General features: G+C 45.3%; 2 protein-coding genes across 10 annotated transcripts in view; both read right to left on the bottom strand.

The window, feature by feature from the left end:
* The window catches only part of CCDC6 (coiled-coil domain containing 6), a 47,793-nt gene extending 46,585 nt beyond the window's left edge, over positions 1 to 1,208 (bottom strand). Inside the window, exon 1 of the mRNA XM_061449021.1 lies at positions 906 to 1,208. Within this exon, the coding sequence (XP_061305005.1) occupies positions 906 to 1,208 (303 nt within the window). The remainder of the gene's footprint in view (positions 1 to 905) is intronic.
* A 7,597-nt stretch (positions 1,209 to 8,805) lies between these two features.
* ANK3 (ankyrin 3) overlaps positions 8,806 to 17,085 on the bottom strand; it is a 379,207-nt gene continuing 370,927 nt past the window's right edge. For 5 of the 9 annotated variants that reach the window (XM_061449032.1, XM_061449040.1, XM_061449051.1 and 2 more), the window contains 4 exons: positions 15,370 to 15,453; positions 15,185 to 15,244; positions 13,271 to 13,363; positions 8,806 to 10,192 (listed from right to left, as the gene is read on the bottom strand). In XM_061449032.1, coding sequence (XP_061305016.1) covers positions 13,295 to 13,363; positions 15,185 to 15,244; positions 15,370 to 15,453 — 213 coding nt within the window. In that variant the 3' untranslated portion in view covers positions 8,806 to 10,192; positions 13,271 to 13,294. The remainder of the gene's footprint in view (positions 10,193 to 13,270; positions 13,364 to 15,184; positions 15,245 to 15,369; positions 15,454 to 17,085) is intronic. The other 4 variants (XM_061449062.1, XM_061449105.1, XM_061449087.1 and 1 more) reach the window with 3 other exon arrangements.

Genomic DNA, 17,085 nt, shown 5'->3' with positions numbered 1-17,085 from the left:
GTTGCATGTTCATATGTACTTTACTGAGGATTGATGCCTAACGGCATCACATCAAATGATGTTAAATATCAAGTTAACCTCCCAGTGCTCATAAAGCAGTAGCTGAGCCCTTCCTGGGACAGAGTGGTGTGTGTTGCTCGCATTGCATTAAGGAGTTTATTTCAAATGAGTTTTTAAATAACCTCTTGAAATACCACTACTAACAAAACATTGCAAATAAATCAAACACTCCTTGGACATGACTAAGCCTCTAACCTGCAACTTGCCGCTTCCGTACAGTGGCGGAAGAGTTGACGGCTGACAAAATAATCCGTAATCTCCGAAGATTACTTATACTCAAATAACATCTCTACTTTGAGAAACTTCAGGGAACATCCAGCATCGCCCTTCCCCTGCACGACCCTACTGCTCCTCACCTCAAAACCTCACAGTGCCGCCCCTTCCTGAGCCCTCGCCGTTCGGACGGCCGGGCGCAGGGGCAAGGGCGGCGGGGCCACCTCCCGGCGGAAAGCCGGGCCGGCCACGAAGCTCTGGGGCAGTGAGGGAACCACCTCGGTGCCTCTCCGGTTTCCCTCCCAGTCCCGCAGGGACCCCGGACCGCGCGGAGGCCCCCGGACCGGCGCGAAGGGCGCGGGGTGACCCCACCTGCCCCCAGCCCCCGGACGGGCCGCGGTGACAGCCGGGCTCTCCTGAGGTAAACTCGCCTCAACCACCGCCGCGGGGGAACCTGGGTGCGGGGAAGGCAAGAGCGACAGGGTGGGAAGGCCGCGGCGGGGCCAGGGCTGAGGGGAGGCCGGCGGCAGCCGGGCCCGCCCTCCGCGGACACCCCCGCCACGGGACACCCCCACACGCCCGCCCGCCCTCCGGCCCGCCGCTGGGCCCGGCGCGGCGCCGCCCGCACTCACGATGGTGACGCTGGCCTTGCGCAGGTCGCGGTTCTCCTCCTGCAGCGCCTTGCACTTGAGCTTGTAGGTCTCCAGCTCGATCTTCAGCACCTTGTTCTCCTGCTGCAGCGAGGCCAGGCGGTTCGTCAGCTCTTCCAGCCGGAACGGCGAGATCACGATCCCGCCCGCCTTGCCCCCCGAGCCGCTGCCCGCCACCCCCGAGCCAGGCCCCGCCGCCGGCACGCCCGCCGTCAGCGGCCCCGCCGGGCCGCCGCCGCTGCCGCCGGCGCCGTCCGTATCGCTCTCGCTGGCGCTGTCCGCCATCGCCGCCGCTCCCGCCCGCCGCCGCCGCCGCGCCGCCAGGCGAGCAGGGGGCGGTGCCCGCCGCGCGCCGGCGCCGCGGCCTCCCCGCGCGCCAAGAGGGGCCGCCAGCCCCCGCCGCCTGCCCACAGCGCCGCCTGCCGGCCCGCGTCAACACCACCGCCAAGCGGGGCGCGCGGCGCTTTCCATAGCAGCGCGCTAAAACGGCTTTCTGCGGGTGCAGCGGCGGCTCGGCTGGCCCCGACGGCACCGCTTCGGCGCGGCAGGCTTCCCCGAAGTGTTAAGCTACTGGTGGCAAACAGCCTGTACTCAAACCGCGATTGTTTTACGTCAGCGTATCGGAAAACCCTCACCTCGCCCAAACCTTTGACCCGTGTGGGAAAACCTTGGGCCCACGCGGCAGCACTGTGCTCATTTACTCACTGCTCAAACAACCGAAAACCGCTTATTTTTAAAATAATATACCTATACAATTAAAGCGTTGAAGCAGGCGGCGCTGCCCAGTGCGGGAGAGGCCGCCGGGCAGCCTCATGCCTGGGAGCCGTACCTTTCTGCTCCAGAGACCCCTTCGCTCTCGGAGGAGCCGGTAGCCTCCCGTTTTCGGGCACTGCAGGCAGATGGGGCCAGGGTCACCCCAACACGCCGAGGCGGGGCGAGCCTGGCGGTGGTCCCATCCCCGGCCCCCAGCCCCACTCCCCCTCAGAGCGTGCGTGACAAAATGGTGTGTCGATTCAGGCCTCCCTCCGTCTGCAAAACCGCTTTAAATTAAGATACATTAACGTCCATCTCTCATTCCAGAGAATGTATTTTTGGATTAGTATGTGCATTAGTTCCTTTTTTAAATCATTATTACTTTGTGAAGCAGCTGAATAAAGGCACGAGCTACAGTGAGATAGAGCGTATGCACTGTTCATTATAAAGCATAATGCGGTCCGTATTGCTCCTGGATAAATTAGTCACCAAGACTGTATAATTGGTTTCTCAATTATTTATGAAGGGTCTTCTAACAACAGTAATTTTTCTGTTAATGGCAAGTAAGGATTTCATTATCTCTAGTTGCACTACCTTTTTATTCCCTGCCACAGTAAATTCCAAATTTTACTCTTTTTAATGGCTATAATATATGAAGGAATTCAATCTCTGTAAAGTAATTATTCTTTTTGCCTGCCTGGGAATATAAGTGCAGGTCATTTTACTTTTGGTCTCTTAATCACAAAAGAAGCAGTAAAAGGGCTGTTCGTTCCTAGTTTTCAGCGATGGGTACTACTCTGTGATGTCTGTCCATGTGTCTGACCCCAGCATGTTATGCACGCAAACAGAGCTCGAACTGAGGGATGGGGAGTGGAAATGGGGGTCCCCATTCAGCTCTGTGTCAGCTCTGTCAGGGTGTATCATCTCTGAGCTTTTAGGGCTAGAAAAGGCCCTGCACCACCTTTCTGGGCTTGTGGAAACTGAGCTGTACTCTTGCATCCTGTTACCTCCTCACTGATCCTGCTGAAACCATCAAAATGTAATAACGCATCAGCATCAGCCACCCTCAGCACTGCCCTCAGCACACCCTCGGCATCTGTAACTCCCCCCCGTCTCCACTGCCCAGCTGGATTTCCCATCCCTATGCTTCATCAGGCTGGGATTCCTCCCAAAACAGAAGAGCATTGGCAACAAGAGATGCTGCCATAGATGCACAGGTCTCCACAGACCAGGTAGACGATGTCCATGAGGTCCTGTAAGACAAGTCCTACTGTCCAGGGCAGTCACCGACTGCTCTGCCCCACAACAGTGCCTGGGCTGAGCCTCTCTGCCACTGTGGGCTTTGCAATAAAAAGCCAGAAAGATTAAAAGAGTATTTGACGAATAATGAGCACTGTTTTGGACAGGTCATTACAATTCAATAGCATTGATTTTAAATAGGTCTGCTGGTATTTGGAAAGCTGTCTGAACACAGCCGGGTCACGAGGAAGCATTATTCTATGTACACACTCCACAGCGCTGGTGATGGCAGGCAAGCTGGTTTGCTCTGTTGCCCCTGTCTGCATGCACACGTGCTCTTCAAAGCAAACTCATTTCTGAACAAACAGGTTTGTAACTTAATGTTCTTTCTTCATCCAGCTGCCTGGCTTTGATCAGACTGTTATTTCCATTGCCTTTAGTGGAACTGCTCACGTTTGAGTGTCTTGTTGAGCCAAGGCCTAAATATTTTGAAAACCTGCATCAGCAAAACATGCATCTGCTCCAGGCTAATCTTACCCAGCAAGCTGCACGGCATGCTTAACCCTAAGCCACTTTTCAGACCTATCAATGTTAATCTTAAGTGCTTTGCTGAGAGCACTATAATTTTCCAGAGGACATGGCCACTGCTCCTTTGGACTAGCCTGAAAATGGACTGTGAGTTGCAGGCAACATCCTCAATCCAGCAACCCGGACAGGTCGGCTCAGCAGAGGCCTGCAGCCCCAGGAGCACACCAGTCAGCTGCTGGAGCTGCCTTCAGCAGAACGTTTCCAGAGCAGGCAGAAGGTGCTGCAGATGGTGGGGACGGAGAGGAGGGATCTTAAGGTGAGAGGTGAGCTTTCCCCTGGCAGCTTCACTGCCCCTCTCTGATGGGTTTGCATCAAAGATCCCACTCCCAGCCAGCATACCAGCTTTCATAACAATGAATTTTAACTTGGCACTTCTGTAGCGCTCTCCAGTTCAAAGCCAGGCTGAAACATTATCTAATTAATTCACACAATAGCCCTGGAAGGCAAGAAAGGGAGGTAGAGAGCTGAGGTACTTGCCAGTGACAAACACTGAGTCAGTGGAGGAGTGGGAGGAAAAATCAAGGGCCCTTGATGTTTAGATCTGAGACAGCATCCTTCTTGTCATAACAGCATTTCAGTCATTTTAAAAACAGTGCGCATATACTTAATTACAATTACAGCCAACTACTCCAAATTAATAAAGAGGAGAGAAAATTTTATCCTAATTAGCACCCCCAAAATAATCACCTTCTTTGCACATCTGTAAGACGTTAACCAAACCAATTAAGAAGTGTAACTGTGGTATGAGTACAATTAGCAAAATCCCCTTCTAAAGGCTTAGGGTGTGCAGTAGAGGCTGCCCCACATGGCAGCTTCAGGGCGCCACTGCTGGAGCCCTGTCCTCCACTGCAGCACATGCAGGACAAGGTCACCATCCTCCTTGTACCAATATTCTTTTATTATACAAAAAATAAATGCAAAACTATAAGGGAGCAAGGGGAGGTGTTGGTCCAAATAAAGAATCCCAAAATGTCACCAGCACTATAATAATAGCAGAGCAGCAGATACTCATATCAAGATGCAGCAATAAAAAGGCAGGGTTTTATTCACAGAAACTATCATTACAGGATGTAATGAGCAATTAGAGACAGTGTTTCATAAACTCGAATCAACAGTAGAAATACTTGTGTAAAATGCACTGCTAGGCACAAGGGGTTAGAAGAGGTGCATTCAGAGATTTAATGTAATCTTTAATGTAATTCCAGAGGTCCATTAATCAGCTGGAAGACCTTCTATAACAATACAATTTTATTAAAATATTCAGTAGTTATGGTCTGAAGAGAAAAAGACAAACTGAAGCTAATTAACTCCAGGAAAAATTCTGTATGGCTGTCAGAGTACGCAGCTGGGGGGGGGGGGGTGGGGGGTGGGGTGTGAATAAAAGAAAGACAAAGTCGCATTTAAATGCAATTAATGAAAAACATTACAGGAAAAGAAACTGAGGCAGTGTTAAAAAATAAAAAATCATGACCTGAATGCAAGGGAATATTCAAAGGGAAAATGGAGTGCATGTGGAGATTTTACTGTTGTGGAAGGGTTGTTGAAGGAGAAACCATGATTTGAAAGATACTTGTATGAGCAGAAAAAAACTTCAATTTGCTACTATTGTGGATGAAAGTGTCAGTTGCTGCAGGATAGCATGTTTTCTAACAAGCAATTCAGATGAAAATAATGCCATGTGATTTGCTTTTCTGACCAACAGTTCTTTAATCAGAAAACTGTATTGAAAAGAAGCTTATGTGCAGAGTGGAGTATCTGACTATGAAAAGGTGCTGCATGGTAGATACCCAGCACCTAACACAGCTTCAGCTCTGGGGCTTTAGTTTGTATCCTTGTTCTCCCAGGGAATTTTTTTCAGAGTCTGTACTAGGTTGGTCCTGCTGGTCTGGCCTTGCCATAATGATATCCAGCCTCTGGAAGCCTTCCAAGGGAGTTGGTGAACGGGGGATCACTGTGCATTGCTTATTTTATGGCGCAAATGGTTCTCAATAATTGAACATTAGCTTGATGGGAAAAGTACCAGTAAAATTTTTATTATAAATCTTTGCCTTCCTCCAGGACTTATGGTCAAATAAATAAAGCCATACACAATTAGCATACTACTTTTAGCATCAGCAGTTATGAAAAATGTGGCATATACATAGTTTTTCCTTGAGTAGCTCATTTTTCTGTCCTTCACTAACCTTTTTCTCTCCCAGTGACAGACTGTTTTTCATGTCAAGCACTTTATAGCAGCATGGATCTAACTTTCCCTTCTTCCCTCTCCCTACCCTCGGGTCCATCTCTCCATGGGAAAACTGCTGTGCTTTCAATGATGCAAGAATGTTTTTCTCTTTACTACCACCATATTTTCCATCCCTTGCTCACTCTGGGGTTAGAAGGGAGCAGAACTGGGAGCTGTTCCTCCTCCAGCTCCAATTTCATGGGATCCGCCCTGAAAACAGAGGTCCTGTTCGCAGCCACCCCCTCCTGTTGCCCTGGCAATCCCAGCACACCCCAGGGCCACAGATGCAATGGGTCAGTGGTAGCCTTTCCATTTCCTGCGTGTAACTAGGAAAAAACCCAAGCCCCTTGCCGATACCCTGCCCAGCATCCCTGTACCCACCTCAGCCAGGCAACCCACAGCCCTCTGACTTGTACCCCCTTCCTAAGGAGAGGGCTGGTGGACAGAGGAGCTGCCCTGAAGCCAGAATCACTGCTCCTGCAGAGCCCTTCTGCAGCTCAGGCCAGGGCAGCAGCACCTGCTTTCCTCCAGGCCAAGTTTGCTGTTATTGTACATGTTACATGATAAAAATTGCCACCGACGGACTTCAGTGAATTTCATCAGATTTTATTGACTTGATCAGCCAAAAGAAATCCCAGTTGCAAACTCCTTCCATAGGGGGCATGGAAAGGGTTTTTGGGGGCACATGCCCCATATGCCAGGCTACAGAAGCCCCTGGTAGAACATGTCCTGATTTCCTGCACAGTGTGTGCTATGGATAAAGCCTGTGTTAAACAACCCCCAGGAAATTAGCATTAATTACCAGGGTGCTGCAATCCTGCAAGTGACTGCCATTTATCCCACTAATGTCAGATCTGCACTATGAGAGCTCTTAGAATTTCTGACATTAAAACTATTACCGGCCACAAATAAAATGTAATTGATACTCTTTCACAAATGGAAAATGTATGGTAGGATACTCTCCAGCATTATTATTAGGGAGTGCTAAACCACATATCAAAGCATGAAAAGAACACTGTATTTAGCCATTGAGTTTATTTTGATATATGCAATAAAGTCCCATGACTTACAGTTTTGCCTTTAAGGGCAATGTTCTCACTGGAGAAAATACGAAAAAAAAGGCAAAAGCACAATTTAGAGGTAGAGCCCTCACTCACTCCAGGGCTGTCTGCACTGTTTGCTGGTACTGGCAAGATTTTTGTTTTCCTTTGAAGTGAACATTAATGCTTCAGCCTTGTTTCCCAAATAGCTTGAGCTACTGTTGGAATCAATAACTTCAGTGCAAAACAAAGCAACATCCAGAAAATCCTGTTTCTGCAACATTTAATGTGAAATTTTAAACTCTGCAAATCAAGCTACAGAGTTCCTGTTACAAACTTTGTCATCTCTGCTGTATCAAAGCTTCACAGAAGGCAGCAAGCTGTGACATGACTGACTGAGTTGGAGGACTGGGTCCTGCCAGCAGTGGGGACCACCCTGCCTCGATGGCCTGAGAGGTGCGTCTGCTGTTGCCACAGCCTGCTCAGGCACTGAGCATTACCCATGTCTGGGCCTTGCTTCAAAAGCTTCCTTGGAAGCCTCAAGGTGAGCCAGTAGCTACTCGTGTGTGCTGTCATGGTCAAGACCAACTCTCTGGGCTTGAAGGTGCCACATAAACCACTACCAGTAGCAGGAGACCTGTCTAGGTTCCCCTGCACAGCTCTGCTATGTGCACAGGAAACCCCACTTTTCTTCCTGCATAAAGAGAGCTTCTGCCAGCCAGAACTACCTTTCAACTTACAGTCACAGCTTTCTTCCTCACAAGCATCAGGCAGAGGAGAAAGTAAGTCAAATGGAATGCCACCCTTGGATGCTGTTACAGAGATTAAGTGAAGCTCTTCTACAGTGCTCCTCCTGCCTTCCTGCTGGTAATCACCACAGCCTTTGCTTCCAACTGTAAAATCATGATATAACATTAAATACATACATCTGCACACCATTTACTGGAAACATTCTTTTTCATTCAGCTGATCTGCATACTTGCAAGTGGGAGAGAGGCATCCTGTCAGCGAGGTTTCCAGGAGTATGATCATTGCTGTTGGACTGTGACCTGCAATAAGATGTGTTTGTTTTCCAGTGGCGTAAGTGGCGTTTGCCCTCCACAAGGACCTGACCATCAGTATTGTACCAGCTGTATCCTGACCTAGGTAAAATGTAAATTGCAACACTGGCTGCTAAAATGATGAAAATCACTTCATGTGCTGTCAGTGCTTCAAAAGCTGGCAGCCCTAAGAACTCAGAAATGCTGACAAACTCTCCTGAAGCCAAGTGCTTTTCAATACAGTCCAGAGCTTTGAAAACCAATCTCAGGTGAGGACCGCTTCCTGTGTGGGTCAGCAGATAAAGCAGCAGACTGAGCTGGATCTGTAGCAGTGGTGTTTCCTCAGGTGCCAAGCTGGGGTAAAATACATCATCGCCATGTTGTCTTGAAAGCCACATAGAACTGAACCCTGAGTAATAAAATGTCTTTACTGCACTCAAGCAGAAGCCTGCAACCCACAGCAGTGCTGCCTAAAACACTCAGTTTCAGGCATATTTATTATATCGTGGTCCATCGCCTATGATATGCAAGAAGTGCATGCCATCTACAGGAGATATACGGTTTATTTATGTCATCTGCAGTGGGTTGGTTACTGGTCTGACTGATACACACTGGGGAGAAAATGGCTTTCAGTAGTGTTTTCCCTGGGTTTGATGGGGCAAAAGAAATTAGAGGAGGTCCAGAGTTATCACATGTTAGAGAAGAAGGCTGCACGTACCCCTGTTGCACAGGTCCCTACCCCACACCTGTGGCATCTTTTGCATCTCAAGAGGAGGGTTTTCCTTAGCTTTGCTGAGGATGTGCTGACTGCTGTGCTTTCCCCCTGTTCCCCCACCTGGGGACAGCCTGCCAAGTGATGGCTGGTCACACTGGTAAGACAAGGAAGTGGGTCAGACAAAAGAAACCAAGAGGAAAAGCAGTAAAAAAACAGGGGTGGTTAACAGCTGGCCTTGTGAAGCCACACAGCCTTAGGGTGCAAGAACACTGCCAAAAACACATTATCCAAGAGTTTTAACACAATTTATTTTATGCTTAAATAATCAACTAGATCATCCAGTGTTTGTTGTTTTCATACATATGTAATTAGAGCTATTATCAATGAATGCTGTTTCCATATGAATATAATCAACAAATTAAAGTATTTCACCAAAACCCAAATAAAAATGCCCTTTAAAACACAGCAGCCTTAACAACCTAATATTACACTGCTAGGATGATTACAGATGATTGGCTTACTGAAAGATTCTACATCTTATAGCCAGTACACAATACAGTAATAATTTTACAGCGTGCTGCCAGTCTATTAGCTAATAATTTCTCTTCAGTTCATTTAAAAATATCCCAAACTTTTGCTCCTTAGAGCACCAACCCACTTCTAAAGCTGCAAGCATTACCCCCGTTATAAAGCGAGAACAGATAGCACCCCCCTCCCCATAATGCAACTACTGTATATGTTATGGGGTTTAGGTCATTTCATTGAAAAATTGGCAACAGCAACAAATATTAGATGAAGGGCTTTGTGTTTACAGATAAAATCTTATTTTTCATGTTGCAATATAGTGTTTGCAAAACTGGAAAAGATTTAATCAAAATAAGGTGAAACACATGCATCAAAATATTAGTACTCTGAAGAAAAATTTTCACAGAACTACAGAATTCCTCATTTTGGGAATCATTTAAATTTGCAGCAGATTTTAAAGATTTTTTTAAAATCAAGCTAGCGTTTTTGCATATACAAACATTATAATTGCTAATATACAAGAATCTGTGAAGATACACCCAGAATATCCCTGTAGGTGCAGCCATTTGAGACACCTAGCTTGCTCAATGCATTTGCAATATTCTGTTTGTGATCGAAAAGGCAGTGCCTTATCAACATTTATTCTATTTTGTTAGAATTTATACAGTGTCATTTATTTACAGCAAAACTATTGATGTTTAAAAAAGAAACAAATAGTGTTTTATACCCTGACAGTTTGGGTCCAAGAAAAATAAGGCGAGCTGTTCTGGATTTTAGTAATTTTAGTGTCTTTCCATGGTTTAACCATTTCGTCTTCATACATCCCCTCGGGCCACAGGAATTTATTTCTTTTGAGATGACATCAAACTGCTTGAAAGAAGCTGTTAACAGCATGGCATCTTGTATATACACTGCATCGGTAACTGCGCACCCTCCGATTCTGTGAATGAACGTGAATTTCCATGCTCTGTAAATTGGCTCATGCTAACTTAATTTTTTTATTTTTTTATTTTTTCATAAAACCCATGCGGTTAATGTGTGGAAGCAGCAAACACACGCACACTTTTATAGGTGAATGCTTAATTCCTGTTGATTTCTCTTCCGTGAGTGTCCCTCTAGAATACTGGCAGTAAAAGCACACAGTCCTATGGAAAAAAAAGATGGCACATATCATTTCAGAATACCTTGTTAGAATCCATTTCCCACCTTTCCCTGACTAAACAGAAAAGTTCTAATTGGTACTGTGGAATTCTGCAATAGGATAAGTCACACAATTTCTAGGTAAGCAGGGACATTAGTGGAGTTCCTGGCATGAAGAGAAAATGCAGCTGCAGATGTCCACGTTGCTCGTGAACTGATTTACAAATATGTTTGCAACACTCTGCATTTTATCACCCCAGACAACGTATCAGCTCATCAGATCCAGTGGTGACAAGGATTAGGTTCTGTCTGTAGTGGAAGAAATATCATGCTTTCCAGAATGAGAACACTGCTGCTTTCACAGCACATTTTTGTTTATTGTGCACAACCATCCCCGCAGTGGTGAGAAAACCCGCAATCCTTGCACGTCCACCTCTGCCAGTTGCTCGGGAAACATGACTGGGAGAGCTAGGAATGTGGAGTCCAGCCTTTAGGAGGCTTGGCGAAGGACAAAACGAGGAAGAGGAGCAGCCCCATCCATCTCCTGTCTGGCTTCTGTGAGTGGCACCAAGGAGACAGGGAGTCCAGCTCCTGCTCTCTCGCCTATCCGTCGTGCAGGCATACATGTAAGGAAAGCAAGTTAGTCACATCTGTTGTACAACAGTGATGTCTTGCAGCAAGGATGCAGGAAGCAGAAATAGAAACACACCAGCAAAGAGAGCTGGAAGACCTGCAGGTTCCCCAGCACCTGGGCACTGTCTGGATGTGTGTCTTGCGCAGCGCCTGCAGGATTCAGGCTGGCATGGACATGCCTGTTTATTAATCAGGTCACAGGTCCACACATGCTTCCCAGGAGTGCTCACACTGTCCTTCTATGCTAAAACAATCTGTCGTTGTCCACATCTATGGCCGCCATAAATCTATCCTGTTGCTAAAAGCTGCCTGTTCACCTCGCCAGCTCGCACTGTGCTGTCCAGCAGAACTGCATGCAAAAGTGCTTGTCTTTTTCTTTCAGCCTATATTTTACAATGGATTTATTTGCAATGGTGACAAAGATGTTTTACAGCAAAATCTAGCCAATATTGTGCTATTTTCAAACATACAAAAGAAAAGCAACACCTCTGCCTCCCAAACAGGATTTTTTTTCTCTTTTGTGATCATGAAACAAATCGGTTTTCTATGACAATCTCTTCTATGCAAATACATCCACTTCTGTAGTCAAATAAAATGTTTTCAATAGACTCTTGACTGGACTCACAACTACTTAACACACATTTGGTAATGCTTATCATATCAAAGTTTGGACCACTGAGATTCATCTTAAAGGACAAAGTTTCCCCCGATCAAAGGTTTATTATGTAAGGAAGACTACCCAAGTTCCTCAGGGGCTCTAGCACAGAAAAGTTGCCTACTGGAAATCAGAGGAGAAATGCATCAGTGGTCATGAGAGCAAATGTGTTTCTGAGGAACTCACAACTGTAGCTTTCTGAAGGCCAGAATATGTTTCACATATTAGGCAAGGACTGCCTTATTAATGCCATATGGTGTTAAAATTAAATGCTTCTCCCTTACACCCAATGTGTGTTGCATGATGTTTGTATGCCAGCAGGCTCTTTATCTGCAATGCTTATGGGGTTCAGTGCCCCATCTTGCCTTCAGTGCCTTTGGATTCACAAATTTCCACTGGTCCCACCCTGCAGACTGGCAGTAGAGAAGCACTGGAGCTGACTTGGGTCACAATTTCATACAAGCAGTGCTTTCCCTTTGGCTTGCTTTCTTTTGTTGAGCTCTATGAAGGAGAAAGGTGTGTCAAAAGAATCACTTCCGTTTTCAGAGCAGCAAGTCGCATGAAACAGTATTATTCTATTAGTCCACATGGGAGGGCTCTCAATAAAAGCAGGAATTCAGTGGTCATGCTAGGTGGACGCAGTAGGTGCTTACCAGATGCTGAAAGCATGCCAGTCACCTCAAAGAGCTCGCTCCTTAGGGCTTGATCCCATAATGCCCTCAGCTAGATCCCACACACTGTGTGCTGCTGCTCTTAAATGGCACTACTCATATGCAGAAAGCCTGTACAACCAGGTGTCTTTACATTGCAGCAGTTGGAAGGGACAAATGACACAGGAGAGTCCCTGCTTCTGTCCTTTATCTCCATATCACTATCTGATATCTTTTCCACGTCCTGTTTATCCTATTCTTAAGTCCTACAGTCAATCTTGTTCCAGATGTATAAGGAAAGGATAACACATAGACTTGCACTTCATAAACTCTTCCTCTTCCCAATTCCTAAAACCCACCAAAGTTAAGAAAAGTTCTGAGTAGAAAAAAGACATGAAGGTCCTAAAAATGCACACCTGAAGACAGAACTGACTGACCATCAATGATATACACAGACTGGCTACTCCTTTATTTACAAGCACATTTGCTGTTGACTATAGCTACGTGATCATGACAAAGCAGCCTCTGGCTCCACAGTGCTCTGGCATGCTGTTACAGAGCCCCTGGTAGGGTGTCTTAGTCTGTGCATTTGGGTTTAGTCTGGGAAACCCTTATACTGTCAGCTGCTGTTTTGTAACAATCATTAAGGCTGGATCAATAAAATTCACAACAAACAGTTGGTAAGGATTATTTGTTTGCAAATACTGAGACACTTCACTGGCTCTTAGAAGGACTTTGACTTGCATAACTGCCCTGAGATCAAATGCCCAACAGCGAAAGAAGCTTTTCTCTCCCAGTAGATTTACTTGTGTCCAGCTCCTTTACTATTTGTGTTGAAGCTGACTTTTAGGAGTAGAGAGTGCTGTGCATTCCAAGCACTAGACTTTGTAAAACTCCCCGAAAACTTACACACGCCTCAGTATTGCTCTGCTTTATGTTCCAAGGAGAAAAAGCCAGTTTCTATATATAAACTCAAGGCAATTTTCTGCTTACAAGGCCAAGGGCCATCTATTCAGCATTGCAGCTCAAAAGCAATGTCAAGGTAGGAGAGGTAAGCCATTGTGCAGCCCAGGTGCTAGCCCCCATGCTGTGCAGCGCTGTGCTGGCAGAAGGCTTTAGCAGCAGAAGAAAATTATCACACTGACCGTTCAGTGGTTGGCTTTCAGCTTTCATGAGTAACTTTTCTTCTCCACATGTCTGACTTCTTTCTTTGTCTTAACCTTATAAGCTTCTCCCTGCTTTAAAGGAAAAGTATAAACATTAACATAGTTTTCAGAGAGTGCTCGTAATTATAAACCTGCTTCCGAAACAGGCTCCGCATTTTGCTGTAACAGTACAAGCAAAAAGCAGTTAAATCACATCAACACTTCATTTCAAAGATACACACAATCTACTTATCCACTCTGCTGAGCTGCAAAAGCACAGGCCTGAAATATCATCTTCAAATAGCAAACACAGGTCTACAATTTCAGTATGACCCTGGGCTGGACTGTCCAACTGGCTGGCAGCCCTTGGCAGAGCCCCTGCCATCAACTGCAGTAAGATTCAGCGCCACTGTCAAGGAAAATCACCTTTCCCAACTAGCCTCCTGGGACAGCTGGGATCGGCGGACATTTGCAACAGCATAGGCTGTGGCTGCTCTTATGATGTTTCACAACGTCTGTGCTTTAAAGTGAGTTAGTAACGGAATAAAGGCATGAGGAGGAAAGCCAGCAAAACCCACCACTGTAGCAACACATAAGACCAATGACAGTGACAAGCAGTGCAGGTTTCAATGTCTTTAAACCAGCAAACCCCAAAATAAAGTTCATCTTTGCTCATTAAAAGCAGCTCAATAATTATCTAAAAATAAATACTCCAGTAATCACAAGCCTCATTCACATCAGAGAAAGGCATCTGTTTACGTGTGGTTATCGGCAGAATTTACCCCTTGGGTGATCTGCATTGATGTATTTGTAACTATTTGTAGCTTCCGACTAATCTAATCTGGTGCAGCAAATTGAAAATGTTTCCCCTTTGCTGGGCAGGATTTATTTTTTCCCTGATAGAGGCCTATAAAAGGGGGATGGGAATATGTTTGTTTCAACTCTCTTATTTCTGTGTCATCATCCCTTCCCCCTCGTATTTTCTTTCCTCATTATTTTTTTTTAGTTACCAGCAGATAAAGGGTACTTGTTACCTTTCTATGTTTCCGAATCTCTCTTTACTCAGACAAAAAATTCCATTAACACCAATGACAACTTAAAGGGAGCAAGGACTTCCCAGGGCCATGTGCTGAGGAACACGGCATGAGCTCTCCTGAAGCCATTTGTTTCCAGAGGTGCTGCCCGTTCCTCTGACGCCTCCTTGGGACAGAGGACAGCCTGAGGCACAGCCTACCCTATCTGTACCTGCTCATACACTCAGAGACCCCCACAAGAAGGGCTGGGACAAACAGGCTGCCCTTCCCACTACTCTCCTTTATTGTTAGGGGTGGTAAAGGCTGGGCATAGTCTGGCCCTGGAGAAGGAATTTTGATTTTATTCACCAGGGATGAAATCTTGTCTTGGTGCTTGCCTGTAGAGGATGCCATTGCTTGGATATCCTGAAAACCCTCAGTCACTAGCACACAGGTACTATGCAGGTAAGCGAGAAGCCGGTGGAGACCAAACTGCAGCTCATTCCTTTGGGCTGGTAAAAAAGCAACACGCTAACCCTACAGGTGTCAGGCACAAGTTCTGCAAGGGCTTAAACAAACCCAGAGGCATGGCTCATCTTGATGGCACAAACCGGCCCCAAAACAATGGTTTATGCCTGCTGCCTGTTATACAGAAACAGACCTTAATGCTTCTGAAAAAATTCAGCCAGGCCACCTTGACACAGCCCCTGCGCACACACAGCACTGACAGAGACCCTCCTGCCCCGTTACCCAAACACACAACTTGTCAATAACTGCAAACACCGCACTTTGCCAAGGCTTCTTGTTAAATGCAAACTCCCAGCCCTTTAGCAGCACTTTCTAGCAGTCAACACAACCCTCTCCATCTACTGTTATTTCCTCATAGTCCCCGTTCCATTACCATTTCACCAACTCTCCTCTCATGGGGGATAACAATGCGTCTTAATACCTTCCGGGTGATCTGTAGGAAGTAATACATGAAAAGTATTGATTTTTTCCCCTCTAGATTCTAAAGGGAGAAAGTATGTTATGTTAAAAGAGGTTACTTGAATGCAAAGACTCAGCAGTGATGTAATTCATGATTACTTTTCTTGTGATGACGTTGCCTTCTTCGTCGGTAAACTGTTCCTCTGTTACAGATTCACCAGGAATGTTTTTTGCTTCCTCACCCTAAAGAACGTGTTATAAGATTAGCAATACAGCCTATGTTCTGTCAAACCCACACATACTTCCACAGCAATTCAAGCAACAAGCACATTAGTTTCAACTTTACGTAACATTTTTCTTTATGTCACACGAATAGTATGAAAGCCTTGCTCATTTAGCATGCCAATACCTGTGCATTTACTGTACAGAATGTGTCCTTAAAACCTGTAATGAGCTTCTAGCACATTGCTCTTTTTAACTAATTCATGACATGACACTGCCCGGGCAACAAATTGTTTTGCAGTCAGTCTGACTCCTATGAGATGGAGGCACAAATTCCTGACAATATAATTTCTAATCAGACATCCATTAGATTTTCATAGCCACTGGGTGCTCAGCACACACAGAAACATGGCCTAACGCCAAAATAAGGTGGAAGAAATTTGGGACATAAAAAGACAGCCCTGCCTATAGCTTGCATCTTAAACACATGCATAAAAGACTTGTCAGTATTTAAAACGGAGAAAGGTATCTTACGTGACACTTTTCCTGGCACAGTAATGCCTGCTGACCTGCTGAGGAGCCTCAGTCTGGTGCATGACTTATGAAATCAGCAGCACTTCTTGTAGTACCAGCAATTTATAGGACCAGTGTAAATAAATGCAAATGCAGTTTCCTAACTACTATGCTAGTGACTAAATACCACTACAAGCATTATTGATCAAATTATAAATGAATGACATTAGAGTGTAAGGCTAGCTGGTGATTGTAAACTTATGTTCCAGAAGACCTGTGGCAGTTTTACCTCATAAAGTCATGCTTCCAAACCTCTCAGCAATCACTGCATTTAATGCTTTGAAAATATCCACTGTCTTGCTTACTTATTTCACATAAATAAAACAAACATAATCATAATACAACTGGCCCGCATTTGAAAAATTTCCACAAATAACCCTTTAAACAAACAAGAAAAATAATTAAAACTTTTATTCTTTCCTCACCCTCAACCCACTATGCAAGAAATAGCAACTAGAAAGAGGAAGCAGAAAGAAACACTGCATAAAACATCTCAATATTAACAGCAAAATAATATTTAAAAAGAGAGTATTACAGCTCAATAGCAAGCTTTCATAATGCTTCCACATACTAAGTAGCACAGGGTAAATAAAATTTCTGTTTACTGTGGTCTATATGCTACAGTCATCTATATAAGCTCCTAGCACTGCTCTATAATGAACAAGTACAGTGATGCTTTGTTTATTTTTTTATCTATTTACCCTACAAACACTCCTTTTTCAAAATGCACATTACATGAGGTCTGTATGCTACTCCTGAGCTCTAAACTGAATAATTATTTCCTTTTGTTTACAAGCCATTTGTGGTCCTTTCTATTGTCATGTTTTTCCATTTTCCTCACTTCAGAGGGATTGCAGCAGGCAGAAGCCAGAGTGGAGCACTGAAAAGCAGAGCCCTGCTGCTAACCGAGTACCCAGTCAGTGTTTGTCATTATTCAGAAGTGCAGAATTTTTGCTTATTTCATATTGAACGCTGTAACAAAATCACCATTTGGTAATTAAGTAATTAAACAGTTTCAGACATTTTACATGTCTCTTCCCCTGCATAGGCTATGTAGAAACTGTAAATCTTGAATTTTGA

This window comes from Pezoporus flaviventris, unplaced genomic scaffold (assembly GCF_033815535.1).
Source record: "Pezoporus flaviventris isolate CSIRO_AGI_PZ_B2104156 unplaced genomic scaffold, CSIRO_AGI_Pfla_v1 ptg000001l, whole genome shotgun sequence".
Classification (NCBI taxonomy): Eukaryota; Metazoa; Chordata; class Aves; order Psittaciformes; family Psittacidae; genus Pezoporus; species Pezoporus flaviventris.
Note: the sequence above shows the minus strand (reverse complement) of the source record. Positions and strands in the feature narration are given on the sequence as shown.